The sequence below is a fragment of the Podarcis liolepis genome (genome assembly GCF_965112155.1).
Source record: "Podarcis liolepis genome assembly, chromosome: 1".
NCBI classification, from domain to species: Eukaryota; Metazoa; Chordata; class Lepidosauria; order Squamata; family Lacertidae; genus Podarcis; species Podarcis liolepis.
The window spans coordinates 117244040-117271144 of record NC_139554.1 but is presented as its reverse complement, the minus strand read 5'-3'; the positions used below and the strand labels follow the sequence as shown (position 1 = coordinate 117271144).

The following is a 27105-nucleotide window of genomic DNA, read 5'->3' as shown; positions in this document are numbered from 1 at the left end:
AAAATAAAGCATAACTTGAATATATATTTTTGTGGATACAAAATGATGAAAATAAGTTTCCTCCTAACCCAAATTAGATGGGAAGTCTGACACATCCCAAATCTGTTTTGAGCTCTAGCATTGTATCTGCTATATATAAACAAGCATTGCAAAGCAGAGTTCTGAACTTTATTCTGGCAGTGACTTTATCTTTCACTTACAAATGTCATTTTATAGTACTAAGACTGCAACAACTCCAACTATCAATACACCATGAATGACCATTTAGTTAAACGATTTTTATCCTGCCTTTCAGCCAACAAGTCTCCCAGAGAGGCTTATATAAGATCAATGAAAACCATGAGAAATCATTAGAACAGTACATTGTGTATGTGTGTGTGCATGGTCTTAAAAAAAAACCTGTTTGGCACACCTTTAAAGATGATGACTTGTTTTGCTGTCCTCTTCTCTTGCTCACAGGATTAAGTTCACCTGCCCTCTATGAGGAGCAGGAATGCTCGGGCCTAGATGGAAATTATGCTACAACACTTTGCCTTGCTGACTTCTCATTGAAGAAAACATCACAAAAGGGCTTCTCTGCAAAAAGCGTGACCTTTCATTGATTCTGCCTTCTTTTCCTTAGTCCCAAGGAGCTGCATTTAAGACAGACAGTAGTACTGGCAGTGCTGAGGACACAGATTGGGCTGTGTCCTTTTTTCCCTACCAATAAGTCTCCAAAACACAGAGTCCAGGTCACATCCTAAGACAGTCATGAGTGAGTGATGTAGACTTAATAAGCAGGGCTGCAACTCCAACTTCAGTGCAATGTGTGTGTTCTTCATATTTCCTCTTTCCCAAGATTTGCTAGAGTAGATCCACTTTCTCTAAATCCTTGTGCTATTCAATGCGAATTCCGTCTCTTGAGTGGAAGCTGCAAAAACAGGTTGCAGTGCATAGTTCAGGTTAACTTTCCTGTTTCTTAAAGGTAAAGGGACCCCTGACCATTAGGTCCAGTCGTGACCGACTCTGGAGTTGCGGTGCTCATCTCGCTTTATTGGCTGAGGGAGCCGGCGTACAGCTTCCGGGTCATGTGGCCAGCATGACTAAGCCACTTCTGGCGAACCAGAGCAGCACACGGAAATGCCGTTTACCTTCCCGCCGGAGCGGTACCTATTTATCTACATGCACTTTGACGTGCTTTCGAACTGCTAGGTTGGCAGGAGCAGGGACCGAGCAACGGGAGCTCACCCCGTCGCGGGGATTCGAACCGCCAACCTTCTGATCGGCAAGTCATAGGCTCTGTGGTTTAACCCACAGCCACCACTCAAAAAAAAAAGCTCAGTCTTCAGTTGCGCTGTTTTGAGTTTTCCCCCTCCTTTGTTTCACTGCCTCCCCTAAAGACCTGTGCAACCATCTGCAAATCCTGGGGCTCTCCCAAGTCTGCTGACACATCTTCCCTCTTGGCATGGGTGGTGCTGTTTTGGCAACATAAGCAGCAGCACTCAAAACTGAGATGGCTGTTCATGTATCTGGTGATGACACAAGACACATGGTTCGTAGAATTGGCATTGATACTGGCTTGGATCCCGAGTACCATATAACTAGCTCTGCATTCTCAAGGCAGTCCTGGATGCCTGTTTCTGTAACAACAGACCCACCCAAATGCCACATGGCAGACCTCATTTTGCACACTGGGGAATTTCAAAAGCAGGACGTGATGTGGTGTGGCAGGAAAGGGTCTTGAACGCGCCCAAAGAAGGTGTGGCTTCTATCTGTTGTCAATTAATGTGAGAGCACCTAAGTTTGCATTGATAGTAGAACATGAGGTTCCTGCACTGCAGAGGGTTGGACTAGATGACCCCTGAGATGCCCTTCCAACTCTACAATTCGATGATTGAAGATGTTGCTGCATGGTTGTGTACACTGCATAATTCTGGTTGCGGTAAATGCTTTGGTAGGGGCAATTCAGTGGTTGCTTTCAGGTTTAAGGGGTTCACGCAAAACGAAATTGCAAGTGTTTGAAAACCCACCCCTTCCTGTTTATTTTAAACTGCAATATTGGTGGATATGGGGGAAAACATGAGCAAAACAAGTCCACCCCTTTCTCCCGCAATTATTCAGTGCAATACTACAAATCATTGCTTAGCCATCGTTTTTATTAAATATTTTCTCGTGTAACAAAGAAAAATGCATACACTCTCCACTTTCAATTCATGTGGTCTTTTCCACAGTTCGTTTACATTCAGTATGAAGTTATTTCCGTTTTTTTAATAGATTGGAACTCTCCGGCCTAAAGTCATCTTGAGTTGTGGTAAATCAACATAGACAAAATGGTTCAAGAGTGATCTGTTGCAATGCAGGTTAGATTAAGCACACAGGAAGGCCACGAGGTCTGAATGCAAAGAAAAGGGAGAATAATAATTGCTCAGGATTAGATTATATAGGACTGGGCAATGGTGTGTGATGGAGGAACACCTCACAGGGGTCAGCTAAAGTCAGTCTTTTGTGGGCTACTTAAAAGGGGGAGAAAGAATAATAGGTCCCCTGATATATTTACAGTTCAGTAAGGCACTTTCTTGAGAGAAAAGCAATGACCAACCTAGACAGAATCTTAAAAAGCAGAGACGTCACCTTGCCGACAAAGGTCCGTATAGTTAAAGCTATGGTTTTCCCAGTAGTGATGTATGGAAGTAAGAGCTGGACCATAAAGAAGGCTGATCGCCGAAGAATTGATGCTTTTGAATTCTGGTGCTGGAGGAGACTCTTGAGAGTCCCACGGACTGCAAGAAGATCAAACCTCTCCATTCTGAAGGAAATCAGCCCTGAGTGCTCACTGGAAGGACAGATCCTGAAGCTGAAGCTCCAATACTTTGGCCACCTCATGAGAAGAGAAGACTTCCTGGAAAAGACCCTGATGTTGGGAAAGATGGTGGGCAAAAGGAGAAGGGGACGACCGAGGATGAGATGGGTGGACAGTGTTCTCGAAGCTACCAGCATGAGTTTGACCAAACTGCGGGAGGCAGTGGAAGACAGGAGTGCCTGGCGTGCTCTGGTCCATGGGGTCACGAAGAGTCGGACACGACTAAACGACTAAACAACAACAAAGGCACATTCATCATTTTCCCACAGTTATAACATCTGTGTTACATTCTCTGGAAGAGCAAATCATGGTTCATGTCGTACATTACTCCAGTAACCAAAGTGGAGTGGGTTATCTGTAGTCCTCTGGGTGTTCCTGGATTGTGGTTCCCATAATCATTGATCACTGGTCATGCTGGAATCCCACAATATCTCATGACCCACAGGTTCCCCATCTCTGCTTGATCTTCTATAAGAATGCTGATGGATCAGGTGCCCATCTACTCCTACGTCCTCTTCTTGCAGTGGCCAACCAGTTGCCTATTGGAAGCACATATGCAGGACCTGAGCAAAACACCACTTGTATTCAGAGACACGCCACTTCTGAAAGTGAAGGGAGAACATCATGGCCGGTAGCCTTATACTCCACCAGAAACTACCCACCCCAAACTGGCCAGTGCTGAATTTCCCCCCTGTAAGCACCTCCGAGTAGGTGCACCCAAAGAAGTGTGAGAGAAGGCCCATATGGAGAAAAGCAGACATCCAGACATTCTGGTCCCAAACAGTGAAATGATGTGATTTTTTTCTGGAAATTTTTCAGTTTGCATTGGAAAATTCGCTGGTGCCCTGCCGGTCCTGCTTCCTGAGAGTTTTCCTCTTGAACTCGGTGCGATTCATTCCCTGACTAAGCATGCATGTGTTCTTTTTTTAAAAAAACCACATGTTTTTATTGAAGATTTCTTAGTTCACAAAAATACATGCGTTGTCTCTTTTTTCAAGTTGTTTTCTACAGATCAGTTTCATTTGTTGTGGGACATTTGTGTTACATACAGTGTTAGGTTAGGTCAGTGGTGTCCAAACTTCTTTCAAAGAGGGCCAGATTTGATGAAGTGAAGGGTCGTGAGGGCCAACCAAAGTTGTTGATTGAAGTTGTTGAGTTTTTTTTATGATTTTACCCCGAAGTAGTTGAGCTTTTAGGGTTGAAGTTGTTGAGGTTTTTTAGGATTTTACCCTAGGAAATAAACTGCCACAGGGGCTGGATTAAACCAACCGGTGGGACGGATTAGGCCCCTGAAACGGACTTTGGACATGCCTCAGTTAGGAAGAAAAGAGGGGGAAAGGAGGGAATGGTAAGTGGGGTGTGTTCGGGTGGTTATGCTTCTATTCTTCTACTTAGTGTATGTGTGGGGTTTTGGGCTCCTAGTATGTTTCTGAGCACAATTCAAAGTGTTGGTGCTGACCTTTAAAGCCCTAAACGGCCTCGGTCCAGTATACCTGAAGGAGCGTCTCCACCCCCATCGTTCAGCCCGGACACTGAGGTCCAGCTCCGAGAGCCTTCTGGCGGTTCCATCACTGTAAGAAGCCAAGTTACAGGGAACCGGGCAGAGGGCCTTCTCGGTAGTGGCACCCACCCTGTAGAATGCCCTCCCTTCAGATGTCAAAGAGAAGAACAACTAGCAGACTTTTAGAAGACATCTGAAGGCAGCCCTGTTTAGGGAAGCTTTTAATGTTTAACAGACTACAGTATTTTAATACTTTGTTGGAAGCTGCCCAGAGTGGCTGGGGAAACCCAGCCAGATGGGTGGGGTATAAATAATATATGATGATGATGATGATGATGATGATGATGATGATGATGATGTCAGCGTTACTTGTATGGGTTTTCTTACAATTCACTTGTTGTATTTCCTTGGTGGTAAGAGAAGTTGGGGGGTGGCTTAGGGTGTGCTTGGTTGTCTTTGGTTGGCTGTAGTGAAATTTGTTTTCGTGAGCGGTGTGTGTGTATTTTTGAATCAGGTTAGTCAGATTCGTATGCTGTCGGCAGATTCTTGTCGTCTTGTTGGGCTGTGTATGTGATAAAGGGGGGCCCTACCGGGCTGAAGGCATCTTCTTCTATTTGTCCCCATGTCAGCTTCAGTTTATTGGTTAGTTTTTCTAATAAGGCTGTTTCCCGTACTATCTAATACCATTGGTCCGTGCTTACTCCTGACAGGTCTCTCCAGTGTCTGGCTATGATGTTTCTGGCTCCTGAGAACAGGTGGGTTATAAGCTCTTTACGATGTGAGTGGGCATTATTATATTGGAAAATGTTTAGTAGGGCCAGTTCTGGGGTGACTTCTAATACTTGCTAAGTTATTTCACATATTTCTGCATGCATATGTTCTAAGCAGCTACAGTTCTACCCAACCGCAATGAAGCTTTTGCACATTTTTGAAATACAGTGGTACCTCAGGTTACATACGCTTCAGTTTACAGACTCCGCTAACCCAGAAATAGTACCTCGGGTTAAGAACTTTGCTTAAGGATGAGAACAGAAATCGCGCGGCGGCGGCACAGCAGCAGCAGGAGGCCCCATTAGCTAAAGTGGTGCTTCAGGTTAAGAACAGTTTCAGATTAAGAACGGACCTCCGGAACGAATTAAGTAGGTAACCAGAGGTACCACTGTATTACAAACTACTGGGAAGCTTGGTTTTTTTTCTTTGGGAAGGGGGACAATTGATTTGCATCTAGTTCCAGTGAAGATCATCTTTTTTAATGGAATCAATTATCCAGTGGCAGAGGCCTGGGCCTTGACACTATTTCCTACGTGTACCATGGCCATTGTCTTGGGGTGGGAGTGCTCAGGGGGCTCCGGGGACAGGAGAGAAGACAGAGAGAAAGTCTGGGTGACAGCAAAGAGAGCAGGGCTGTGGGCTGTCTGTTCCCGCAGCAGCTGGATCTTTTCTTCTGCTGGTGATCAGGGGAAATGTAATGCAGTTAACGTGCCTCAAATACGAAGAATGTGCTCTGGTTAAGTCTGCTCTGCACCGTTAGAGTAGATTAGAGCAAACATAAATGAAATCTGGTTCAATGGAAAGGGGGGGGGGGAGAGTCAGCATCTGCCACTTTTGTTCCAAGCACATTGCAATAAGCAAATGTCTAGTTTTTAAACTCCCCACCCACAGGGCAGTTGCTTTTTTGGGGGGAGGGGAACTCTGATTATTAAACATTTTTCACGGAGGTGGAGGGGGCAATCAAAACTAAAATGTATTGACTAAGTGAAAAGAAAAAGGTGGGGCAGTATGTTTAAAAAGCAGAAGGGCTGCATGAATGAGAAGTTAAATACTCTTGAAGAAACAGTGGAAGATGATATTAGAAATCAATAATAATTTTTTATTTATACCCCACCCTCCCCAGCCAAGGCCGGGCTCAGGGCGGCTAACAAGCAATAATAAAAACAAGTTGAATGAATACAACTTAAAAACAAGATTAAAATACAACAATTAAAATAGTGAAACATTAAAATATTAAAATGCAGCCTCATCATAGGAGGAGAAAGGAAAAAGAAAGGGGGAGGGAATCAAATTGGCTCCAAGCCAAAGGCCAGGCGGAACAACTCTGTCTTACAGGCCCTGCGGAAAGAAATCAGATTCTGCAGGGCCCTGGTCTCATGAGGCAGAGCGTTCCACCAGGCCGGAGCCAGAGTTGAAAAGGCCCTGGCTCTGGTTGAAGCTAATCTAACTTCCTTAGGGCCTGGGACCACTAGGGTGTTGCTATTTATGGACCTTGAGGCTCTCCGTGGGGCATACCGGGAGAGGCAGTCCCGTAGGTACAATGCAGAAATATGCAGTTGTCCCATACAAGGATCGATCCTGGAACCTTGGTGTTATCAGCACCACGCTCTAACCAACTGAGCTATTGAATACCACTAGTTGCACTTGACTAAAATAAAGGGAGGTCCATAGCACTCGGCCCCTTCCATACAAAGAACCTGACCAAAATGGTAAGTTCAGCAAATAATGAGGAGACAGGGTTCTCCAGACTTGCATAAGGAGTGCATGGCAACCCACATACATCTTTTTTCCTCCAACGTTTCCCCACCCTTAGCATCTGCTTTGCTTTGCTTACTAAAAGCAATTCAAAGCATCTCACACAATGAAAGCCACATAGAGGAGGGAGAAAGGTTGTTTTCTGCTGCTCCAGAGAAGCGGACACAGAGCAATGGATCCAAACTACAAGAAAGAAGATTCCACCTAAACATTAGGAAGAACTTCCTGACAGTAAGAGCTGTTCGACAGTGGAATTTGCTGCCAAGGAGTGTGGTGGAGTCTCCTTTTTTGGAGGTCTTTAAGCAGAGGCTTGACAACCATATGTCAGGAGTGCTCTGATGGTGTTTCCTGCTTGGCAGGGGGTTGGACTCGATGGCCCTTGTGGTCTCTTCCAACTCTATGATTCTATGATTCTATGAAGTGTTTCCTCTGTGCAGACAGCCATTCCCTAACCAACGGTGTTGGAAATTTAGATACATAAACTACCGTAGTTTTTGCTCTATAAGACGCACCTTTTCCCCTTCAAAAATTAAGGGGAAATGTGTGAGCGTCCTATGGAGCGAATGCAGGCTCCTTGGCTTCAGCGATAGCAACACGAAGTCTCCAAAGTGCAGAGGGAAAGCTCCCCCCACGCTCTGGAGGCTTCACGTTGCTTTCACTGAAGCCGCCTGAAGCCCCCGGAGCGCAGGGAACTCCTGCTGCACTCCGGGGGCTTCAGGCAGCTATCCGCAAGCCTTCGGAGCGCAGCAGGAATTCCCTCTCTGCGCAGCGCCCCTTCAGCGAAGCGGGAGGAGAAATGGAAGGGGCTCCGTTTCCCCTTCCGCTTCGCTGAAGGGGCGCTGAGCAGAGAGGGGGAGATCCCCCCCGTTCTCCCCCTCCTATGGTCCGCTGCATCCTATAGAGCGAAAAATATGGTAATTGCCAAATGGCACCTTAAACCTAGGTTACAGTCGCCACAGTGGAATGCTTAGGCGCCTCCCCCCCGCCCGGGGAAATTGATTGTTGTTGCTGTTCATTTCATTTCTGTGCCACTTTATATTTTGAAGGAATAAAAATTTCAAAATGGTTTGCAACACATTAAAAAAATCAAATAAAACAATCCAGAATAAAACAAATTCAAGCTTCAAGGAAAATATTTCAGATCTTTCTCTAAGTGGCATTTCGCTTTCCCCTATATTTATATATTTATTTATTTACCTACTTTTTTTTTTTTTAAATGCATTTTTATTGAAGTTATACACAAAAAACAGATATATATGAAAATACAGAGAAAAAATTACAAAGAAAAAAAAAGAAAAAAAAGAAAAACCACACATCCGAAAAAAGAAAGACACACAATCTGAACTTCCCTCCATCCTTTTGATAAGTATCAAATATCTCCTTCCATTACGTATTTGATTTTCAATCTATAGTCTTAAATTCACTCGCTGGTCGTATTGTTCTAACCCCGTCAATTCACTTTAAGCATTTATTCCAATATATTTCCAAAATTTACTCCAATTTTTCAGAAATTTCTGTTCATCCTGATCTCTTATTTTACCTGTTAGTTTGTCAAGCTCAGCATAGTTTACCATTCTAATCTGCCAGTCCTTTATGTTGGGGATGGTTTCCACTTTCCAATATTGTGCCAACATAATTCTCGCTGCTGTGGTGGCGTAGAGGAATATCGTCCTATCTTCCTTTTTAATTTCTTTATCCATCATTCCCAACAGGAAGGCTTCAGGCCTCTTGGGAAAGGTATACTTAAATATTTTTTTAAATTCATTATAAATTAATTCCCAAAAGCCTTTCACCTTTTTACATGTCCACCATAAATGATATAGGTCACCCTCCACCTCGCCACATTTCCAGCATCTCTTATCCTTTAATCTATACATTTTGGCCAATTTCACAGGGGTGTGGTACCATCTATATAGCATCTTCCAGATATTTTCTCTCAATGCCATACATGCTGTGAACTTTATGTTACAATTCCAAACTTCTATCCACCTTTCAAAATCAATGTTATAACCAAAGTCAATTGCCCATTTAATCATTGCCTCCTTCACCTCCTCATCTTTTGTGTACCACTCTAGTAATATATCATAAATTCTGGACAGGGTTTTATTTTTGCCTTCTATTACTTCTATACTAAATTTTGATTTTTTATCATCAAAACCCGCCTTCCTCTTATCCTCTTTTAACAAATCATTCACCTGGTGGTATTGCAGCCAACCAGTGAATAAATTTTTTATTTCTTCATAAGGTCTGAGTTTGGGCCCTTGGTCAGTTTTTCTTAACATTTCTTCATAGGTGGCGTTTATCTCCTCCATATTTATTTTCTTAATCGTTAAGGCCTCTATTGGTGAAATCCACCATGGGGTCTTTCTTTCGAGGAGGTTTTTGTTCCTTTCCCATGCTTGATATAATGGTCCCCTAAAAATATGATCTAAGAAACTCTTGTGAACTTTCACTTTCCCATACCAAAGGTACGAATGCCATCCGTACCAATTATTAAAGCCTTCCAGGTCCAGTAGCTCTCTATTCTCCAGTTTTATCCAATCTTTTACCCAATATATACAAGCCGCTTCATAGTATAAACTTAGGTCCGGGAGAGAAAAACCCCCTCTTTCTTTTTTGTCTATCAAAATTTTCATTTTTATCCGTGGCCTTTTCCCCTGCCAAATATACTTTGCCAAGGCTCTCTGCCACTCTTTACATTGTTTTAGGCCTTTAAGTATGGGGATGGTTTGGAATAAAAATAACATTCTAGGCAGAATGTTCATTTTAACAACAGCTATCCTCCCCAAAAAGGAGAGTTTCATCCTCCCCCAAATTTCCATGTCTTTCTTTATACTCCTCCAGGTGGCATCGTAATTATCCTTGTATAAATTTATGTTCTTAGCTGTAACCCAGATCCCAAGATATTTCACTTTCTTAGCTACCGCAATTTTGGTCTTTCTTTCTAGATCTATCACTTCTTCCTTTGTTAAATTTTTAACTAACATTTTGGTTTTGTTTTTATTTACCTTAAGTCCTGCCACGGCTCCAAATTCGTCAATTTTTTGTAAAGCTTCTTTTACGCTGTTTTTTGGGTCTTCTAAGGTTAGTACAATGTCATCTGCGAAGGCCTTGATTTTGTATTCCCTCTTTCCTACCCTGACTCCTGTGACTTCTGTTGCCCCCCTCAGTCTCTCGTTTAGTATTTCTAATACTGTTATAAACAATAGAGGGGACAGGGGGCAGCCTTGTCTAGTTCCTTTATATATACTAAAATATTCTGTTGTGGTGTTGTTTATTACCAATTTTGCCTTCTGTTCCTTATATATAGCTTCTATGCCTTTTCTAAATTTCTCTCCCATTCCCATCATTTCCAAACTTTTCTTCAAGAAATCCCACGAGATGTTATCAAACGCTTTCTCAGCATCTATGAATACCAAGGCCGCTTGTCTATCTATACTCATATCCAAATATTCAATAATGTCTATCAAGTTCCTTACATTGTCCCTTAGTTGTCTCCCTGGGAGGAAGCCCGTTTGATCTTTATGTATTCTGTTGTTCAAAACCTTTTTTAGTCTTTCTGCCATTATATCTGCAAATAGCTTATAATCATTATTTAGTAGTGAAATTGGCCTATAGTTTTTCACTTCCAAAGTATCTGCCTCTTTTTTGGGAATCAAAGTAATATATGCTTCCTTCCAGGTATTCGGGATCCTTCCTTCCTTTAATATATTATTCATCACTTCACCTAACACTGGGGATATTTGGTTACTTAGTGTTTTATAATATTTGGCTGAGAGCCCATCTGGGCCTGGCACTTTCCCATTTTTCATCTTTTTAATCGCCTTCTTTATCTCTTCTTGGGTAATTTCCTGGTCTAATATCTCTTTTTCTTCTTTTGGGATTTGTTTTAAATGATGTTCTTGCAAAAACTGCTCTATTTCTTGTTTTGTTTCCTTTCCTCTTTTATATAAGTCCTTATAATATTTTTGAAATATCTTCCTTATTTCTTTTGGCTCTTCCACAATCCTTTCTCCTTCCCTTATCTTACTAATCGTATTTTGTTTTCTTCTTTCTCTTATTTGCCACGCCAAATATTTGCCTATCTTGTTTGCGGATTCAAATGTCCTCTGGTTCATCATTTTAATTTTCCATTCTACCTCTTGATCAATTATTGTAGAAAGTTTAGCTTGTAATATCTTTATATTCTGTTTTGCGATCTCCTCACTGGGGTTGATGGTTAATTTTTTTTCATTTTCCATAATCTGTGTTAGGATCTGTTCCTTCTTTAACTCTTTTTCTTTTCTTACTTGGCTGTTTTTCTGTATTAAAAAGCCCCTCATAACTGCCTTTCCTGCGTCCCACACCGTCTCTATAGCAGTTTCCCCGTTTAGATTCCATTTATTTACCTACTTAATTTATACAATGGTACCTTGGGTTAAGAACGTAATTCATTCTGGAGGTCCGTTCTTAACCTGAAACTGTTCTTAACCTGAGGTACCATGTTAGCTAATGGGGCCTCCCGCTGTCGCCGCACCACTGGCATACAATTTCTGTTCTTATCCTGAAGCAAAGTTCTTAACCCGAAGTACTATTTCTGGGTTAGCGGAGTCTGTAACCTGAAGCGTCTGTAACCTGAAGTGTATGTAACCCGAGGTACCACTGTATAGCTGCCCCATAGCAGAAATATTCTAGGAAGCCAGGGTAGTGTAGTGATAGACTGTGGGACTCAGACCTGGGAGATCAGGGTTCAAATCCTCACTCAGTCATGAAGATCACTGGGTGACCTTGAGCCAGTCACAGCCTCTTAATGTCCTCACAGGGTCATTGTAGGGCAGGCATCCCCAAACTCGGCTGTCTAGCTATTTGGGGACTACAATTCCCATCATCCCTGACCACTGGTCCTGGTAGTTATGGATGATGGGAGTTGTAGTCACAAAACAGCTGGAGGGCCGAGTTTGGGGATGCCTGTTGTAGGGCTTAATTGAGGAGAGGGGTGAATCATGTACTCCTTGGAGAAAAGGGTGGGATATAAATGCAATAAATAAGCTCTTCTGCTTATCTGCTTAAGACAGCTGGAGTGGCCAGCCAGATGGAGATGTCAGCCTCCCTTCTGGCATCCAGAAATCTCCACGTGGTTGCAAATGAACCTGCACCAGTAGCAAAATGCACCTAGCACCTGGCTAATTTCTAACGCTGCTCACCAATAGGAGAGGTTCTTTTGGTGCAAGTTTGTTGGGATTCCATGACAGAATCCCTGACTTGAAGACCTTTCCTTCCTAGAAACTACCCAGTGTAATTCAGTAACTTAATAAACTGAACCAAACAATGTAGGCGCATGCAGCCTCCAACTGACTGCACACGAAATATGAAATGGGACACAAGCTGTGAGCCAGTGGTAAAATATTTCGCAGCATGATCAGAACTGATGTTTTCTACTTTACTAAGTAAGTCACACTGACTTCAATTAGGCTTCTCTTCCCGCCCCCCTTTCACTTAAATATGCTTAGACTTTCACTTTTGTGCCCCTGAACTGGAACAATGAGTCTGATTTGGGGCGTGCGAGCGTGTGCCAAAGAAAAGCTCATCTAGAGCAGCAGCTGCAGTGTGTTCTGATTTGGGTACGAAGACGACTGCATTATAATTGTCGAAAATTGATTCCTGCCAAGCAGCCACAATGGAGCCATTAAGAAATGTGAGAACTTACACATCTCTGCTTGCAAAACCAGGGGGGCAAGGTTTCATTTTATCTTTCTGCAAAATCACACTCAACCTTCCTCAAGAAAGTCGTTCTCCTTCTATTTTCCCCGAGAAGCCAAGTACCTAGAACATCAAGTAAAGGATGTTTCAAAACAACAAAAAAGTGGGGAGATTACTCTATTAAACCATAGGATTCTGTTCTGTCAAAAGTCTCTGAGACAAGCATCACTCGTTACCCGATCTTTCTTCTCTTTGCCAATTAATGCAACGATCTGGAAATCCCCACCTGCATGCAGGAATTAGCTATAACTTCAGTATTTTTTTAAAGGGGGACCAGGTGGCACTGTGGGTTAAACCACAGAGCCTAGGACTTGCCGATCAGAAGGTTGGCGGTTTGAATCCCCGTGACGGGGTGAGCTCCCGTTGCTCGGTCCCAGCTCCTGCCAACCTAGCAGTTTGAAAGCACGTCAAAGTGCAAGTAGATAAATAGGTACCACTCCAGCGGGAAGGTAAACGGCGTTTCTGTGTGCTGCTCTGGTTCACCAGAAGCGGCTCAGTCATGCTGGCCACATGACCCGGAAGCTGTACGCCGGCTCCCTCAGCCAATGAAGCGAGATGAGCACCGCAACTCCAGAGTCGGCCATGACTGGACCTAATGGTCAGGGGTCCCTTTACCTTTACCTTAATTTTTTTTTTAGAAATGGCAAAGTTGAAGGGCATTCACCATATCTCAGTCGGTGGAGCATGAGACTCTTAATCTCAGAGCCATGGGTTCAAGATCTCCACTGGGCAAAAAAATTATGCGTTGCAGGGAGTTGGCCTAGAACAGGGGTCTGCAACCTTTAAGACAAAAAGAGCCACTTGGACCCGTTTCCGAAGAAAAAAAACCTGGGAGCCGCAAAACTCGTCATTGTAAAAATAACTTTTTTGTCACTTTTTTATTATTTCTTTGTTTGACCCCTCAGAATTACTCCTCCTCATAGAAATAAACGTTAAATTATCAAGTTACCTTTTTGTGTGTGTGTTCTTCACTCCCCTTCAAAACAGTGACCAGCGAACATGCCCCTTTCAATGCAGTGACCAGCGTACATGCCCCTTACAATGTAGCGGGCAGGTGGGCTGGAAGGTGACGCCGGAACGGTGCGTGACTAATGCACGCACCGCCCCCATGCAACGTCACAGCCAGTACAGCGCCCGCCACAGTGGGGAGTGTCGGGGCGGACAATGCGCCTCCTCCCCTTGCTAGTATCCGCCCCGGAGCCGCGGCAAAGGTGTAAAAGAGCCACATGCGGCTCTGGAGCTGCGGGTTGCTGACCCCTGGCCTAGAATGACCCTCACGATCCCTTCCAACTTTTGCTGGTATTCATTTGTCTTAGGATTTGCCTTCATGGGAAAAGTCAAACTTTTAAGAGAGTTGCAGCGCCTGCTGTGGCTGTGTAGAGACCGATACCAGAGAGTCATGTTTTGTGGCAGCTGGGGCAGATGAAAGTGTCCAGTTTCGCTGCTACAGGCAAGGCTCCCCCCCCCCCCAGTCAGAACTCGCTAGAACTCAGTTCCGGCACCTCTCAGGTGGGTGCCATTGCCATTACAGTGGTGCCTCGCAAGACGAAATTAATCCGTTCCGCGAGTCTCTTCGTCTTGCGGGTTTTTTGTCTTGCGAAGCACGGCTATTAGCGGCTTAGCGGCTTTTAACGGCTTAGCGGCTATTAACGGCTTAGCGGCTTTAAGAAAAAGGAAACAAACTCGCAAGAACTTGCAAGATGTTTCTTCTTGCGAAGCAAGCCCATAGGGAAATTCGTCTTGCGGAATGACTCAAAAAACGGAAAACTCTTTCGTCTTGCGCGTTTTTCGTTTTGCGAGGCATTCGTCTTGCGAGGTACCACTGTATAAGAGAACAAGGGAGGCGCTTATGGTGAGTTCAAGCACCCCTTTTTCTAGAAAAACGGCACCGGCTACAGTTGCACCATGGTGTTTCTTCTCTCTGTGCTCCTCCGGCAGTCATTCCTCCTCTGGTCACTGCTACAGATACACAACCTGATTGTCTCCAGGCACTGCGGTCACCCTCTCTACAATTCCAACAACCCTACAATTCCAACTCTACAATTCTATAGAACAGATTTTTGCAGGGCATATAAAACAATTCTGTGGTTGACTCCAAGAGTTCTGCAATTTTCATTTGTTCACATGGGCGCCAAGCTACTTTTATACTAGTGTTGCCACCTTTGTTATGGGAAAATACAGGACAGGGTGAGTTGGGGCACGATTCTTATTTTTAAAAAATCTTTTGTTGAAGTGTCTTTCAAAGCAATGCATTGCAATCTATTGCAGCCGAACAGGACAGCCCCTCTGGAATTTGTCACACAGGCAAACATGAATTTGTAAATCTGTCTGAGCTTGGCTACCCAGAGCTTAAATGCATGATCTTTCACACACATGCATGGGCGTAGCCAGGATTCTTTTTTAGTGGGGGCAAGCTTTTGTAAGGGAAGGGCAGAATCTCAGATTTGTATTGATTTTTCCTGATTTTGGGGGGGGTCTGCCCCCCGCCCCCCATCTTGGCTATGCCCATGAACGCATGATGCATTTGGAGAGGATTAGGCAGGGGAATGGGCTGAAATACAGGACAAAACTGCAGGAGGTTGCATTGAAACACGGGGTATTATTAACAGGACAGGTGGCAAGGCTACAGCTTTGCTGAACCCTACCTGCGACCTGCCTTTGCCGCTGAGCTACAGGAACAGAGGTGCGCATGCGCCCCGCAGAGGAGGTTCCGAGGGTTCCACCTCCGCCCACGCGCGCGCCTTTGACCCTCCTAGCCAGGTTGACGCCTGACCTTTAAAAACGAAGCGGAGGGGAGCGGGGGGGGGGGAAATATTTGCTCTCCGCGTCCACGTGACCCAACACGTCCGTCCAAGATGGCGGCGCCCAGGAGCCTTGTTGACATGCTTCCGCGGCTGTTCCGGGGTAGGTGAATTCTGCGCGCTTGTGGTGTTCCTGAAGGGGGCGTCCCCGCGTGTGGGGGAAAGCGCGGGAGAGGAATTGCTGGCTATACTACTGAGGGGAAGAGGAACTGCGCGCGCTTCTCTCCCTCGTGCGCACCCCAGGCAGGGGAAAGATGCCGAGGAAAGCCGCCTTTCGTTCTGAAGTGCACCGTAAATAAATACATGTATGTTGTCCCCTCCCCTCCCTGTCAAGTGAGAGGGCGCTTGGCCGTTTTGCATCGCGGGTTCAAAAAAGTATTGGGCTGCAACGCTGTACCAGTTTGCCTGGAAGCGAGCGCCACTGAACTCGGTAGGATTTACTTCTGAGTAGGCAGGCGCTGTGGGTTAAACCTAGGACTTGCCGATCAGAAGGTCAGTGGTTCGAATCCCCGTGACGGGGTGAGCTCCCGTTGCTCGGTCCCTGCTCCTGCCAACCTAGCAGTTCAAAAGCACGTCAAAGTGCAAGTAGATAAATAGGTACCGCTCTGACGAGAAGCTAAACGGCGTTTCCGTGCGCTGCTCTGGTTCGCCAGAAGCGGCTTAGTCATGCTGGCCACATGACCCGGAAGCTGTACGCTGGCTCCCTCGGCCAGTAAAGCGAGATGAGCGCCGCAACCCCTGAGTCGGCCACGACTGGACCTAATGGTCAGGGGCCCCTTTACCTTTTAGGCAGGTATAGGAATGTGCACCAGTGCTGTGAAGCCCCAGGTTGGGACTCCCAGTTTATCTGACTGGAAAGTGGAAGGGTGGGGGGAGAGAGAAATGATATTCCAGTCCAGACCATCGCATCAGCAACACAAATATGAATTATGACCTCTTCTCTGTAGACTTAGTGCCTTGTTTCAAAGCTGGCGACAGTATCTTCCTAGGGAATGATGGTGTGATTTATCATATTTAGCATACCTTCATATAAACTGAATATATGAGGCTGCCGTACTCAGATGGTTGGTTCATCTTACCTAATGCAGTGCTTGGTTGAGCCTGGCAGCCCGAGGTGCTGAAGGTGGTAAGGATTGTGCTTATCGCTCAAATATGGTCCCTACTTGGGGTTCTTGTACAAATACAGTTGTGGTTAGCCTGTTGGTGGCTGATGTTTGAGTCTATCGAAATTAGAAACCAAAGATGTGCATAAATAGCCTTTGACTAGTTGTCAAATTACTGCTTAAAGTGGACAGCTCCCAATATAAGGAGAAGTGACATAACCAGGCTTTTTTCAGCTTGTCTAGTGTGGTTAGGGCAAACAGTCTCTCCATGGCTTATATTTCACTTTATTACATTGGAGAAATAACAAGATTAGACACATCTTTAAAGTAAGCAGATAAGATTTGGATAAATATATCATTTGTGCTTTTAGCAGGCCAGGGAATAGCATTTTGTTTAAGTCAGACAAATTATGTATTAACATTGTGAACAGGTTTTTTTGGGGGGGAGGTGGAACAGAAGGAGCTTGAACAACTGTGAGCACTGCACTGGCAGGGTAATGAAAACTAATTCAGAAAGAAATAATGGCAAGAAATTTATTCAAATGGCTCTTTGTGGAAATAGAAATACTGAAAAGCACCTTACCTTAAAAATTCAAAAGCAAGCAGCCGTTACTAGTAGCTGCTAAGCTATAATTCCTTTGAAACGAGGGGCAATTCTTACATGTTCTGCCATATTGTGCAGTAAATTTTAAATACCAGGGCCCCAGTCCATACAAAGCTACTCCTACATTTCTTTGAAATCAACAGGACTTAAGCTACCACGCAATTATATGCATGCTTACATGGAAGATGGTCTTATCAGTTAAATCAAACTTATTCTCATGTAAGTGTGCATAGGATTGAAGACTTGGGTGCAAGTCAAACCCTCACCCCTGACAGTGATGCCATTTCTGCATCTGTAGTCCAGCCTTTCATGGTGGCTATGGCAGAAGGGAAGGACCTGGCCTGATCTCTGCACCAACTCCAGGCTGCTGCAACCACTAGGTCTGGATCAGGCCTGATGCCAGTGGATCTTGGGCCAGCTCAACACCACCTCTTCTCCATTCTCAGAATGTCCCATTTCAGGACTTTCTGCTGGCAGGGATATTGCCAGAGCACTACCACCTGTCTGTTTGGAAGGTGGGAGTAGGAGATTGATTCTGACAGAGATGCTTGTGTTTCTCCATTAGCAGTAACCAGTGAGAGTCTGCTTCCTCCTGCAAAGCTGAGCAAAGGGACACCTCTACTCAATCCAACCTGGAGCAAGGGGTGGGCTTGGATTTTTTGGTCAGTTGCAACTAGCTCCCCCCCCCCCCCCATTGTTTGCAGAACAGCCTTACTAGCATATCTAAGTCTTTGGATCGGAGCCCTAGCTTCAGGGACAATTTGGAAGACCGAAAGGAGAAGGCCTTTGCTGAACTAACTCCCTCCCCTTAAATAATGGTGCAAAATGGTGGTTATCGTTCTAGGCTGGCCTTCCCCAACTGGATGCCCTCCAAATCTGTTGGATTACAACTCCCATCATCCCTTATCATTGGCCATGCTGGGTGAAGCTGATGGGAGTTGTAGGTGGACTAGGACCTGAGGATTCTCAGCCACATGGAGCCCATGGGGTCACTTTGGGCCAGTCATTATCTCTCGGCTTGACTTGCCTCACAAGGCTGTTGTGAGACTAAAATGGAGAGGGGGAGAAGCTTGTATGCCACCTTGAGCTCCTTGGAGAATAATAATAATCAATAATAGCTATAAATAAAATAATAAAACAAGTAAACATCCAGAGGGCACCAGCTTGGGGAAGGCTGGTCTAAGGCACCGTTATAGTCGACACTGGCATGATTGATTATGCTATTGTAGTAGATTGTAAATGTTCTAATTATGCATTGGAACAGCTCTCAAGTATTAGCAATAATTGCATCAGGGTGACACTCCCATTGCTAATAACAAAAAATCAGGGTAATGCCCTTTGAAAACCATCTTAAAGGGGCACGAGAGACTGCAGTATCCTTATGTGCACTGATTTACTGATTTTGAAAAGCTAAATCATTACGAAGCAGGCACTCTTCGCATCTTCGTGTAAGTGGCTCTCAATCTTCAGAAATATTCAGTTCCTGGATAAACGCTTGATTTTATATTTGAAGTCCAAAAACAAATAGGCAGGCTATAATTTTTTTCTTCTCATTTGTGACTTCTTGAACACGAAGGCTCAGGATGTTGACCTATAAGAAAATAATCATGTTTATGAGAAGAAGTCACTTATTCAGTCAATTTCTTCTTGCCTCTGTGTTCATACTAGTGCAGGGTGATGTCTTCTGTGGCTCAAAAAGGAAAATGGAGGGGAAGGTTGTTTAAATTTTGATTTACTGCAAAAAAAGAAATTAAAAGTCATGTAGTCGCACTCAGTATGCATTTCTAGGTTATATTTTTAAGAAGAGTGCCTGAATGGATTTATACAGTTTGTAGGGGGCCTTGTAATATTAGAACACCAAGCAGTACCTTATTCTGAGTGAGACTTTCTGCATTACTTTTCTTTTTTCTTTTTTACTGTACAGCACTTTCTACAATTCCTGCCACTAGGAAGGGGAAAGTGTCCCATATCGTAACATTCATGAGTGCTTTTCTGTGCCAGGAGCCTGTACGTTTTTGGCAGTTGCTTTTGTAAAACTGGACCTGTATTGTATGTAGATACATAATAATAATAATTTATTATTTCTACCCCGCCCATCTGGCTGGGTTTCCCCAGCCACTCTGGGCGGCTTCCAACCGAATATTAAAAACAATACAGTGCCAGACATTAAAAACTTCCCTAAACAGGGTCGCCTTCAGTTGTCTTTTAAAAGTAAAATAGTTGTTTATTTCCTTGACATCTGCTGGGAGGGCGTTCCACAGGGCAGGCGCCACTACCGAGAAGGCCCTCTGTCTGGTTCCCTGTAACATCACTTCTCGCAGCGAGGGAACCGCCAGAAGGCCCTTGGTGCTGGACCTCAGTGTCCGGGCTGAATAATGGGGGTGGAGACACTCCTTCAGGTATACAGGACCAAGGCCATTTAGGGCTTTATAGGTCAGCACCAACACTTTGAATTGTGCTCGGAAACGTACTGGGAGCCAATGAAAAACAACGATCCCATACAGGAAATGTTCCCAATGTTGTGCCCTCTGTCAGGGTTCTGGGAAGAGATACATTACTCATCTGTGCTTTATTTCTTTTTTTGGGCTGTTGCATGCTTGTTGTTTGTGAAAGATTCCTCCTTTGTGCGAAGTTTCTCCATCAGCAATCTATACTTGTATGCTCATAGTGCTAAAGACATTGGGGTGGAGTAACACAGCCTGCATCGAAGCACACCTTGATATATGAAATCCTGCAATTGTGGCGTCTTGCATAGCTATCAGTGTGCTGTGATTGTTTTGCTACCATCTGTGGCTTTGGAGGCAAAGGCAGGGGAACAGTGAGGCTCTCTGTGGACTTTTAAAAGGAGAGTGTTTTAGCTTTATTAGGGTAGTGATACACTGTGGGTTTAAATGTGTATGAGCTGTGAGGGAGGATAGGCTCTGAACTACACTTCTCACTTTTTCCCCACTTCTCTTGCTGGTGCTAGACTCTGCTAGTGCAAGGGAATCACTAGACTAGTGTAGATTCACTATCCTGGTGCGCTTTGCCAGAGCGGGGTGTTTGTGTTGTTGTCGCAGTGTCATTTCCCTTCTTCCCCAGCAGGTGTAACTCAGAGACAGGATTGTGCTGTCATAAGTTTGGTTCCAATTATTAACCACAGACAAAACAACAGTGTGCACGTCTAACTCAGAAGCAAGTCCTGCTGAATTCATTGGCACCTACTTCTGTGTAAGTATATATAGGATTGGAGCCTTTATGCATTTGCAAATGAATACAACAATAGTGTCTGATTTGCAGGATTTCTTTTTGCCAAAGAATAAATTTGCCCTCTTCAAAATGGCATAATTGTCCATGCTCCAATATGGAAATGGAACGTACTGATACTTTAGAAAAGAGACATGAGGAAACAGATACACTGCTTGATCCTAAATTGATTGCAATCAGTATTAAGACTGCAGCCCTCAACACATTCACATAAGTAAATGTGTTTAAGAGTGATGCAGAAGGCAATGAAAGTATACATACTTGGGGGGGGGGGAGAGCCCCACTGAAATCAGCAATGTGGGCTCAAACTCCTGCATAGTTGCCATGGGCCTAGTGTTAAGATGCTTTCTCCTCAGCGCAGAATCTGTTGTGATGTTCCTAGTCCCTTTGACCGTCCTCTGGTATCATTACTGTGGTTTAATAGCAAACATGAAAGCTAAAGGTCCAAGCCTTCAGACAGAATCATAGACACTGATCATAGTTGAAGTCTTTAGCTAATGGATGTGCTGATCAAAGGACGGCTCTACTTTATTCTGGGCCCTGAAATAATAGCTGAAAATGGAACCTTATTATTACATCTTGACTGTGAAAAAAATAATTAATTCAAATCTGTATTCAGCTAGCGCTGTATTTTTTTAAATGGCTGCTGATTCGCTGGCCTTATGGTTTCTCCCAAACATTTTTATTATATCCTATGACAGGAAGTGTTTGGATGGAAAGGGTAAAAAGTTGGAAATTTTAGATGATTTTTAACTATTCTGAACTTTTGTTACATCCTAACCCATCCTGTCTTCCTTTCTTGCTGTGTGGGCAGCAGTCACAGTACAGTCAGGGTGGACCATTGTCTCAGCCTTGCTCATCATTCTAAAGCAGATTAGGCACAGTGTTTGAAATGTGCATCAGGCACATTTTGCACCTGGCTATCGGCCACTGCGACCAAGTGAAGGCGTCTGGGTTCCAAGATGGTGCCTGACATCTCCACTGTTGTGTATTCAGTGGTATCTGTTTGCCTGAGCTTGAGTCTGGACTAAGGATTCTGAGCCCCTGCGTTCTCATTCGATACATGATATCCAATCACAGAACATTTCAGGATTTGGGCCTCTGCCATTGGCCCTTAAACTCTGAGTCATGATTCGCAGCTTGGAAGTTTAGACAGCCAATCACGTGGGGAGTGGGAGTGGTCCAGGCCTTCAGAAATGTATATAAGCAGTTGCTTTGCCCCTGTTGCCAAGTTCTGTTAATTCAATAAAGGTTCTTGCTGTTATCACTGTGTTTTGCCTCATGGGAACACACCTACACTTCATCTACCATCTGGAGGTGCATGCCTGGTGGGATGCGGGTGGTGCTGTGGGTTAAACCACACAGCCTAGGACTTGCTGATCAGAAGGTCGGCAGTTCGAATCCCTGCGACGAGGTGAGCTCCTGTTGCTTGGTTCCAGCTCCTGCCAACCTAGCAGTTCGAAAGCACGTCAAAGTGCAAGTAGATAAATAGACACCGTTCTGGCGGGAAGGTAAATGGCGTTTCTGTACGCTGCTCTGGTTCGCCAGAAGTGGCTTAGTCATGCTGGCCACATGACCCGGAAGCTGTACGCTGGCTCCCTTGGCCAGTAAAGCGAGATGAGCGCCGCAACCCCAGAGTCGGCCACAACTGGACCTAATGGTCAGGGGTCCCCTTTACCTTTACCTTATATATCTGAGTTTCTAACACTGATTTGGTGGGCATTTCACAGGCAAAGGCTTCTAAATGCTTAACCAAGTCCTGTGCTTGGGCTGTTCAGCTGGAGTTGGATGATAGGTTGCCTGAAGCTTATGATCTGCCAGACACATATAGAACGGGGCTGCCAAATCCAGACTCGATATTACAGCCAAAAAGAAACTTATCTGTAGCACATAATATAAATTATTTGCCTGTTCTCTGCAGTTTGGGCAGCTTTAAAGACTAGATTATTTTTTCCCTTGTTTGTTTTAAGTTGGCCTTTAATATCGTGTTGTTATCTGATGTTAATACAGTATATTCAGATGTTTGGTTAAATATGTTTGGTTAAACTTGCGGTATCTTACCACACATCACCTCTTAGCCCGGCTAAGTAAAAGTGGTTGCTAGTCCTTTTAAGGGAGCTGGGTGGACTGAGATGGGTCATCCTTTCTCCCCACCCACCCCAGAGCAGGTTTTTTTTTGGGGGGGGGGATGGTTTGTGCCCAGGGAGCGAAAGTCCCACTTTGTTAGATACAGCCCATTGTATGCAGATAAGCTATAACAGTAATCAGCCAACCTCACCAAATAGGCAATATAATTATGGGTCCTTTTTTTCATTGGTTCTACTTCATAGGACCCCGAAATAGCTACTTTTCTAACTGTCCAAGAATGTCCTGTTGTTTTTTTTATTAAAGAAATCAAGTACCATTGTATATGTTGTGAGCTTCTAATAATCCCAACTATTACATTACCATATGTGAACGTGCGGAACGATTTGCCTTTGGTCTACGTGGTCTGTATCTTGCAGTTATTGCATGCTGCAGAAAGAAGTCCTTTCGTTAAGGCAGTCTGCTAATTTCATTTTTTAGTCTTCAGTTACAAGCTTCTGGCAGGTTTTCTGACCACTACTGTTACCTGGTGGCGCCGATATTTCATCAGAGTTAGACAAGCAGACTACTACCTGGACCTAGGCCCAGATGCCCTGTTGTAAGTGATGAACATGATCCCTTGTGTTAAGGAATTCAAGACTTATAGTGCTGGGATTCCCAAGGGAGTTGAAAGAAAACTGTGTTCAAGCATTCTCTTTGTGTGTTCTCTTTGTGCTTGTTACGTACACAGGATTATGAGCTCAAGCAATTACACATCACCCCGACAAATCCTTTTTTCAGTTATTGATCATTTATTTCAGGTAGAAAGACTCTCTTAATTTGAACGAATACAAGCCATTAAAGATGCAGATGCTGTTTAAAGATGACCTGATAATAGTGACTAAGGAAAACGTAGCTCCTGTTTAGCACCATTTTTATTTATTTTTAACTCCGATAAGAATTAACACCAACTTTAAGATAATACATCTCATTCCAGCAGTTTGAGTGAATTTTGTTTGCTTTGAAATCTTATCTCTTAACCCTGGACCATTTGTATGTTATTGTGTTGATCTGTCTGTTTGGGCTGCATGCTGGTTTGGCTTATTGTGGATTTCACTGTATAATTGTTATGTTTTTAAAATGGAGTCATCCGATGGCCTAGATGACTTGTTCATGAGGCTTCTAACAGCTATAAATCAATAAATACTGTACCCTTCTAACATTTCCTTTTACATATAGTAACTTTATGCTTACGTTTTGGGATTGTTTAAAAAAATTATGTTTATCCTACATAGTGTGCCATGCTTAACTGTACTCTGTATTTATAGCATGTCATATGTTAATATGTTAAAGTTGGTATACTATAGATATTGAGTGACAAGTCACTATTCAATTCTCCTGAATCGGCCCCACTGAAATGTATGGGAGCTGCATCCACTTCAGTAAAATTTGTGCATTATTCTGCTGATTGGATCTGGGTTGGATTAATAATGGTTTGGATTAGATGTCATCTAGATTCCCTCTAAGACCATGATTCAGAGGGTCTCATAGGGAACTAGATATGCTCATCAGGGCTTCTTGAGGTGTGCAGCCTGGGAGTCATTTTGGACTCACAGCTGTCCATGGAGGCGCAGGTCAATTCTGTGTCCAAGGCAGCTGTTTACCAGCTCCATCTGGTACGCAGGCTGAGACCCTACCTGCCCGCAGACTGTCTCGCCAGAGTGGTGCATACTCTGGTTATCTCCAGCTTGGACTACTGCAATGTGCTCTACGTGGGGCTACCTTTGAAGGTGACCCAGAAACTACAACTAAACACCGGTCTTGAAAGACCTACACTGGCTCCCAGTATGTTTCCGAGCACAATTCAAAGTGTTGGTGCTGACCTTTAAAGCCCTGAACGGCCTCGGTCCAGTATACTTGAAGGAGTGTCTCCACCTCCATCGTTCTGCTTGGATGCTGAGGTCCAGCGCCGAGGGCCTTCTGGCGGTTCCCTCACTACGAGAAGCCAAGTTACAGGGAACCAGGCAGAGGGCCTTCTCGGTAGTGGCGCCTGCCCTGTGGAACACCCTCCCAACCAGATGTCAAAGAGAAAAACAACTACCAGACTTTTAGAAGACATCTGAAGGCATCCCTGTTTAGAGAAGCTTTTAATGTTTAACAGACTATTGTATTTTAATATTTTGTTGGAAGCTACCAAGAGTGGCTGGGGAAACTCAGCCAGATGGGTGGGGTATAAATAATATATTATTATTATTATTATTATTATTATTATTATTATTATTATTATTATTATTAATTTTTCCATCCCTCTTGCTTGTTCTCTTTTCCCCCCTCAACCACTCTCTGCAAATTGTAAGCCTTATTTCATATAATCATAGAATTGTAGAGTTGGAAAAAATCCCTGAGGATAATCTAGTCCAACCCCTTGAAATGCAGGAATATGCAGCTGCCCCGTACGGGGATCGAACCTGCAACCTTGGCGTTATCAGCACCATACTCTAACCAACTGAGCTATCCAGGGCTATTTGCTGCTTAGCAAGCTGCTTCGGTTTTTAATTTACCCGTTTCAGAAGTGGTTAGTAAGATGAGGAGCTACTATTTGGAAACCTCAATGAGATCCCCTCACACACACAATAACAGGGATTGCTAGATGTCTGTTCACAGGGGGTGTTTAGTGCATTTAATGCTAGTTAAGTCTGTGGGCTTAAGCATGCTTAACCCTGTATAGGAGTGGGCTATAAATCCCTAGTTCTTGGAACTGGGATATTCGTCCCCAACTGGTGTTTGTGTGTGTGTGTGTGTGTGTGTGTGTGTGTGTGTGTGTGTGTGTGTGTGAAATTCATGAGCAATGGGATCAAGGACCAGAAACCACCAGCTTCTGATCTTGAAATGCATACTGGGTTTTAGCAGACAAAACAATTTAACCTGCAGCCACAAAAGAGAGGTAATGCTTACTTCTTTGGCAGGTTAATTAGTTTGCATTTGCAAAGTTCTTTGAAGATGAAAAGTGCTATAAAAATGTTAAATAGTATTTTATATGCTGTTCTCGAGTGGATTAACAGGTGCAGAATTAAAAGCTGGCAGTCGCTGAGAACACTTAACGGTAACTTCTCTCTTTCATCTGCTAATGGTTTTAACTCCCCACCCCCACCCCGCAAAAAATGTAAGAAATAGATAGAAATTTACCTATGGTAAATATGTAAACTTCAGGAATGGCTTGAGGGAATTCGTCTAAAACTGGCTTTCAAAAACGTAACTGAATCAAAAGAAGCATGCACTTGAGTGACCTGGCAATATTGCTTACCAATCTTGACTACTGTTTAATAAAATCCTCTTGTCTGGGAATTTATAGAATCTTGGAATTGTAGCGCTGGAAGGGTCATAAAGGTGGAGTTCCTGCAATACAGGAATCTCAAATCTCCAAGGAAGGATAGTCCACAACCTCCTGAGGTTGGATCTGTTTGATATCATGTCTCTTGGGACTAGGGGGTGGCTGTTAAGTTGATAGGGCCAAGCCATTTTTAATCTTAATCATTTACATTTACAGTTTCCAGAGGGGTAACTGTGTTAGTCTGTACAGGGGGGGACGGGGGACGACAACAACCCTGCAGAGTCTTGAGGTACCTTAAAGATAGATTCTGCCACAATAAAATTGTTAGACTGAAGGTGCCGTAAGACTCTTGTTTCTTACATCTGCTGGATCAGATGGAACTTTGATAATGAAGAAGAAGAAGAAGAGGAGGAGGAGGAGTTTGGATTTGATATCCCGCTTTATCACTACCCGAAGGAGTCTCAAAGCGGCTAACATTCTCCTTTTCCCTTCCCCCCCACAACAAACACTCTGTGGAACACAAGTGAACAGCAGAGAACCCGCACAAGAAACGCTGAAACAAAACCCCACATATATTAAGTAAAACAGAAACATCACCACCCGACCCCAACCCCACTCATATTTCCCCCCCTCCACCTCTTTCACCCTATTCTTCCTAATGTCTCAACAAATGAAAATGATTTGTTTTTTTAAAAAAAAAGCTACATGAAAAAAAAATACGAGAGGCATTGCACATACCTTTGTAAATCAAGAAAATCTTTAATGAAAATACATTTTAAAGAACACCACTCTGTGAGGTGAGTGGGGCTGAGAGACTTCAGAGAATTGTGACTGGCCCAAGGTCACCCAGCAGCTGCATGTGGAGGAGCGGGGAAGCGAACCCGGTTCACCAGATTACAAATCTACCGCTCCTAACCACTACACCACACTGGCTCTCTTGATCTGATTCTTATGGGTGCTATTAAAATTCTGCCAGCTCTGGAGAAGAGCAGACATGTCTGGGAAAGGGAAAAGCTAGGTCAGGGCAGTGTTTTCTTGTCCTTTCCATCATGTTCTGCCACACTCATCAATCAGGGCATGGTTCAGCTTCATCTCTTTGACCACACATCTAACCAGCTCCTAAATGGAGGAATAGCTGCATTACATCTTCAGCAAACCAAGCGACAGCAGAAAGAGGGAAGAGAGAGGGACAAATGGTGCCCTAACCAATCAGCCCCCTTTTCCTACCATCTCTGTCATCTTCCCCAGGCTCCTGAACGAAATAGTATACACATGTGCCCTATAGGGGCTTGAGTCAAGGGTCAAATTATAAACTTCCCAGGGTTTCTGGTCCTTGGTCCCACGACCTGCA

General features: G+C 44.0%; 1 protein-coding gene and 1 long non-coding RNA gene across 4 annotated transcripts in view; one reads left to right on the top strand and one right to left on the bottom strand.

Annotated features, from left to right (window-relative positions):
* Window positions 1-2917: 2917 nt before the first annotated feature.
* LOC310691203 lies at window positions 2918-15400 on the bottom strand. The gene is made up of 3 exons (XR_014518377.1): window positions 15251-15400; window positions 12553-12668; window positions 2918-3742 (listed from the first exon to the last, which is right to left on the bottom strand). It is a non-coding gene; the product is annotated as an uncharacterized lncRNA (long non-coding RNA).
* Window position 15401: 1 nt separating this feature from the next.
* METAP1D (methionyl aminopeptidase type 1D, mitochondrial) overlaps window positions 15402-27105 on the top strand; it is a 99645-nt gene continuing 87941 nt past the window's right edge. For all 3 annotated transcript variants that reach the window (XM_083470291.1, XM_083470290.1, XM_083470289.1), the window contains exon 1: window positions 15402-15509. In XM_083470291.1, the coding sequence (XP_083326417.1) occupies window positions 15461-15509 (49 nt within the window). In that variant the 5' untranslated portion in view covers window positions 15402-15460. The remainder of the gene's footprint in view (window positions 15510-27105) is intronic.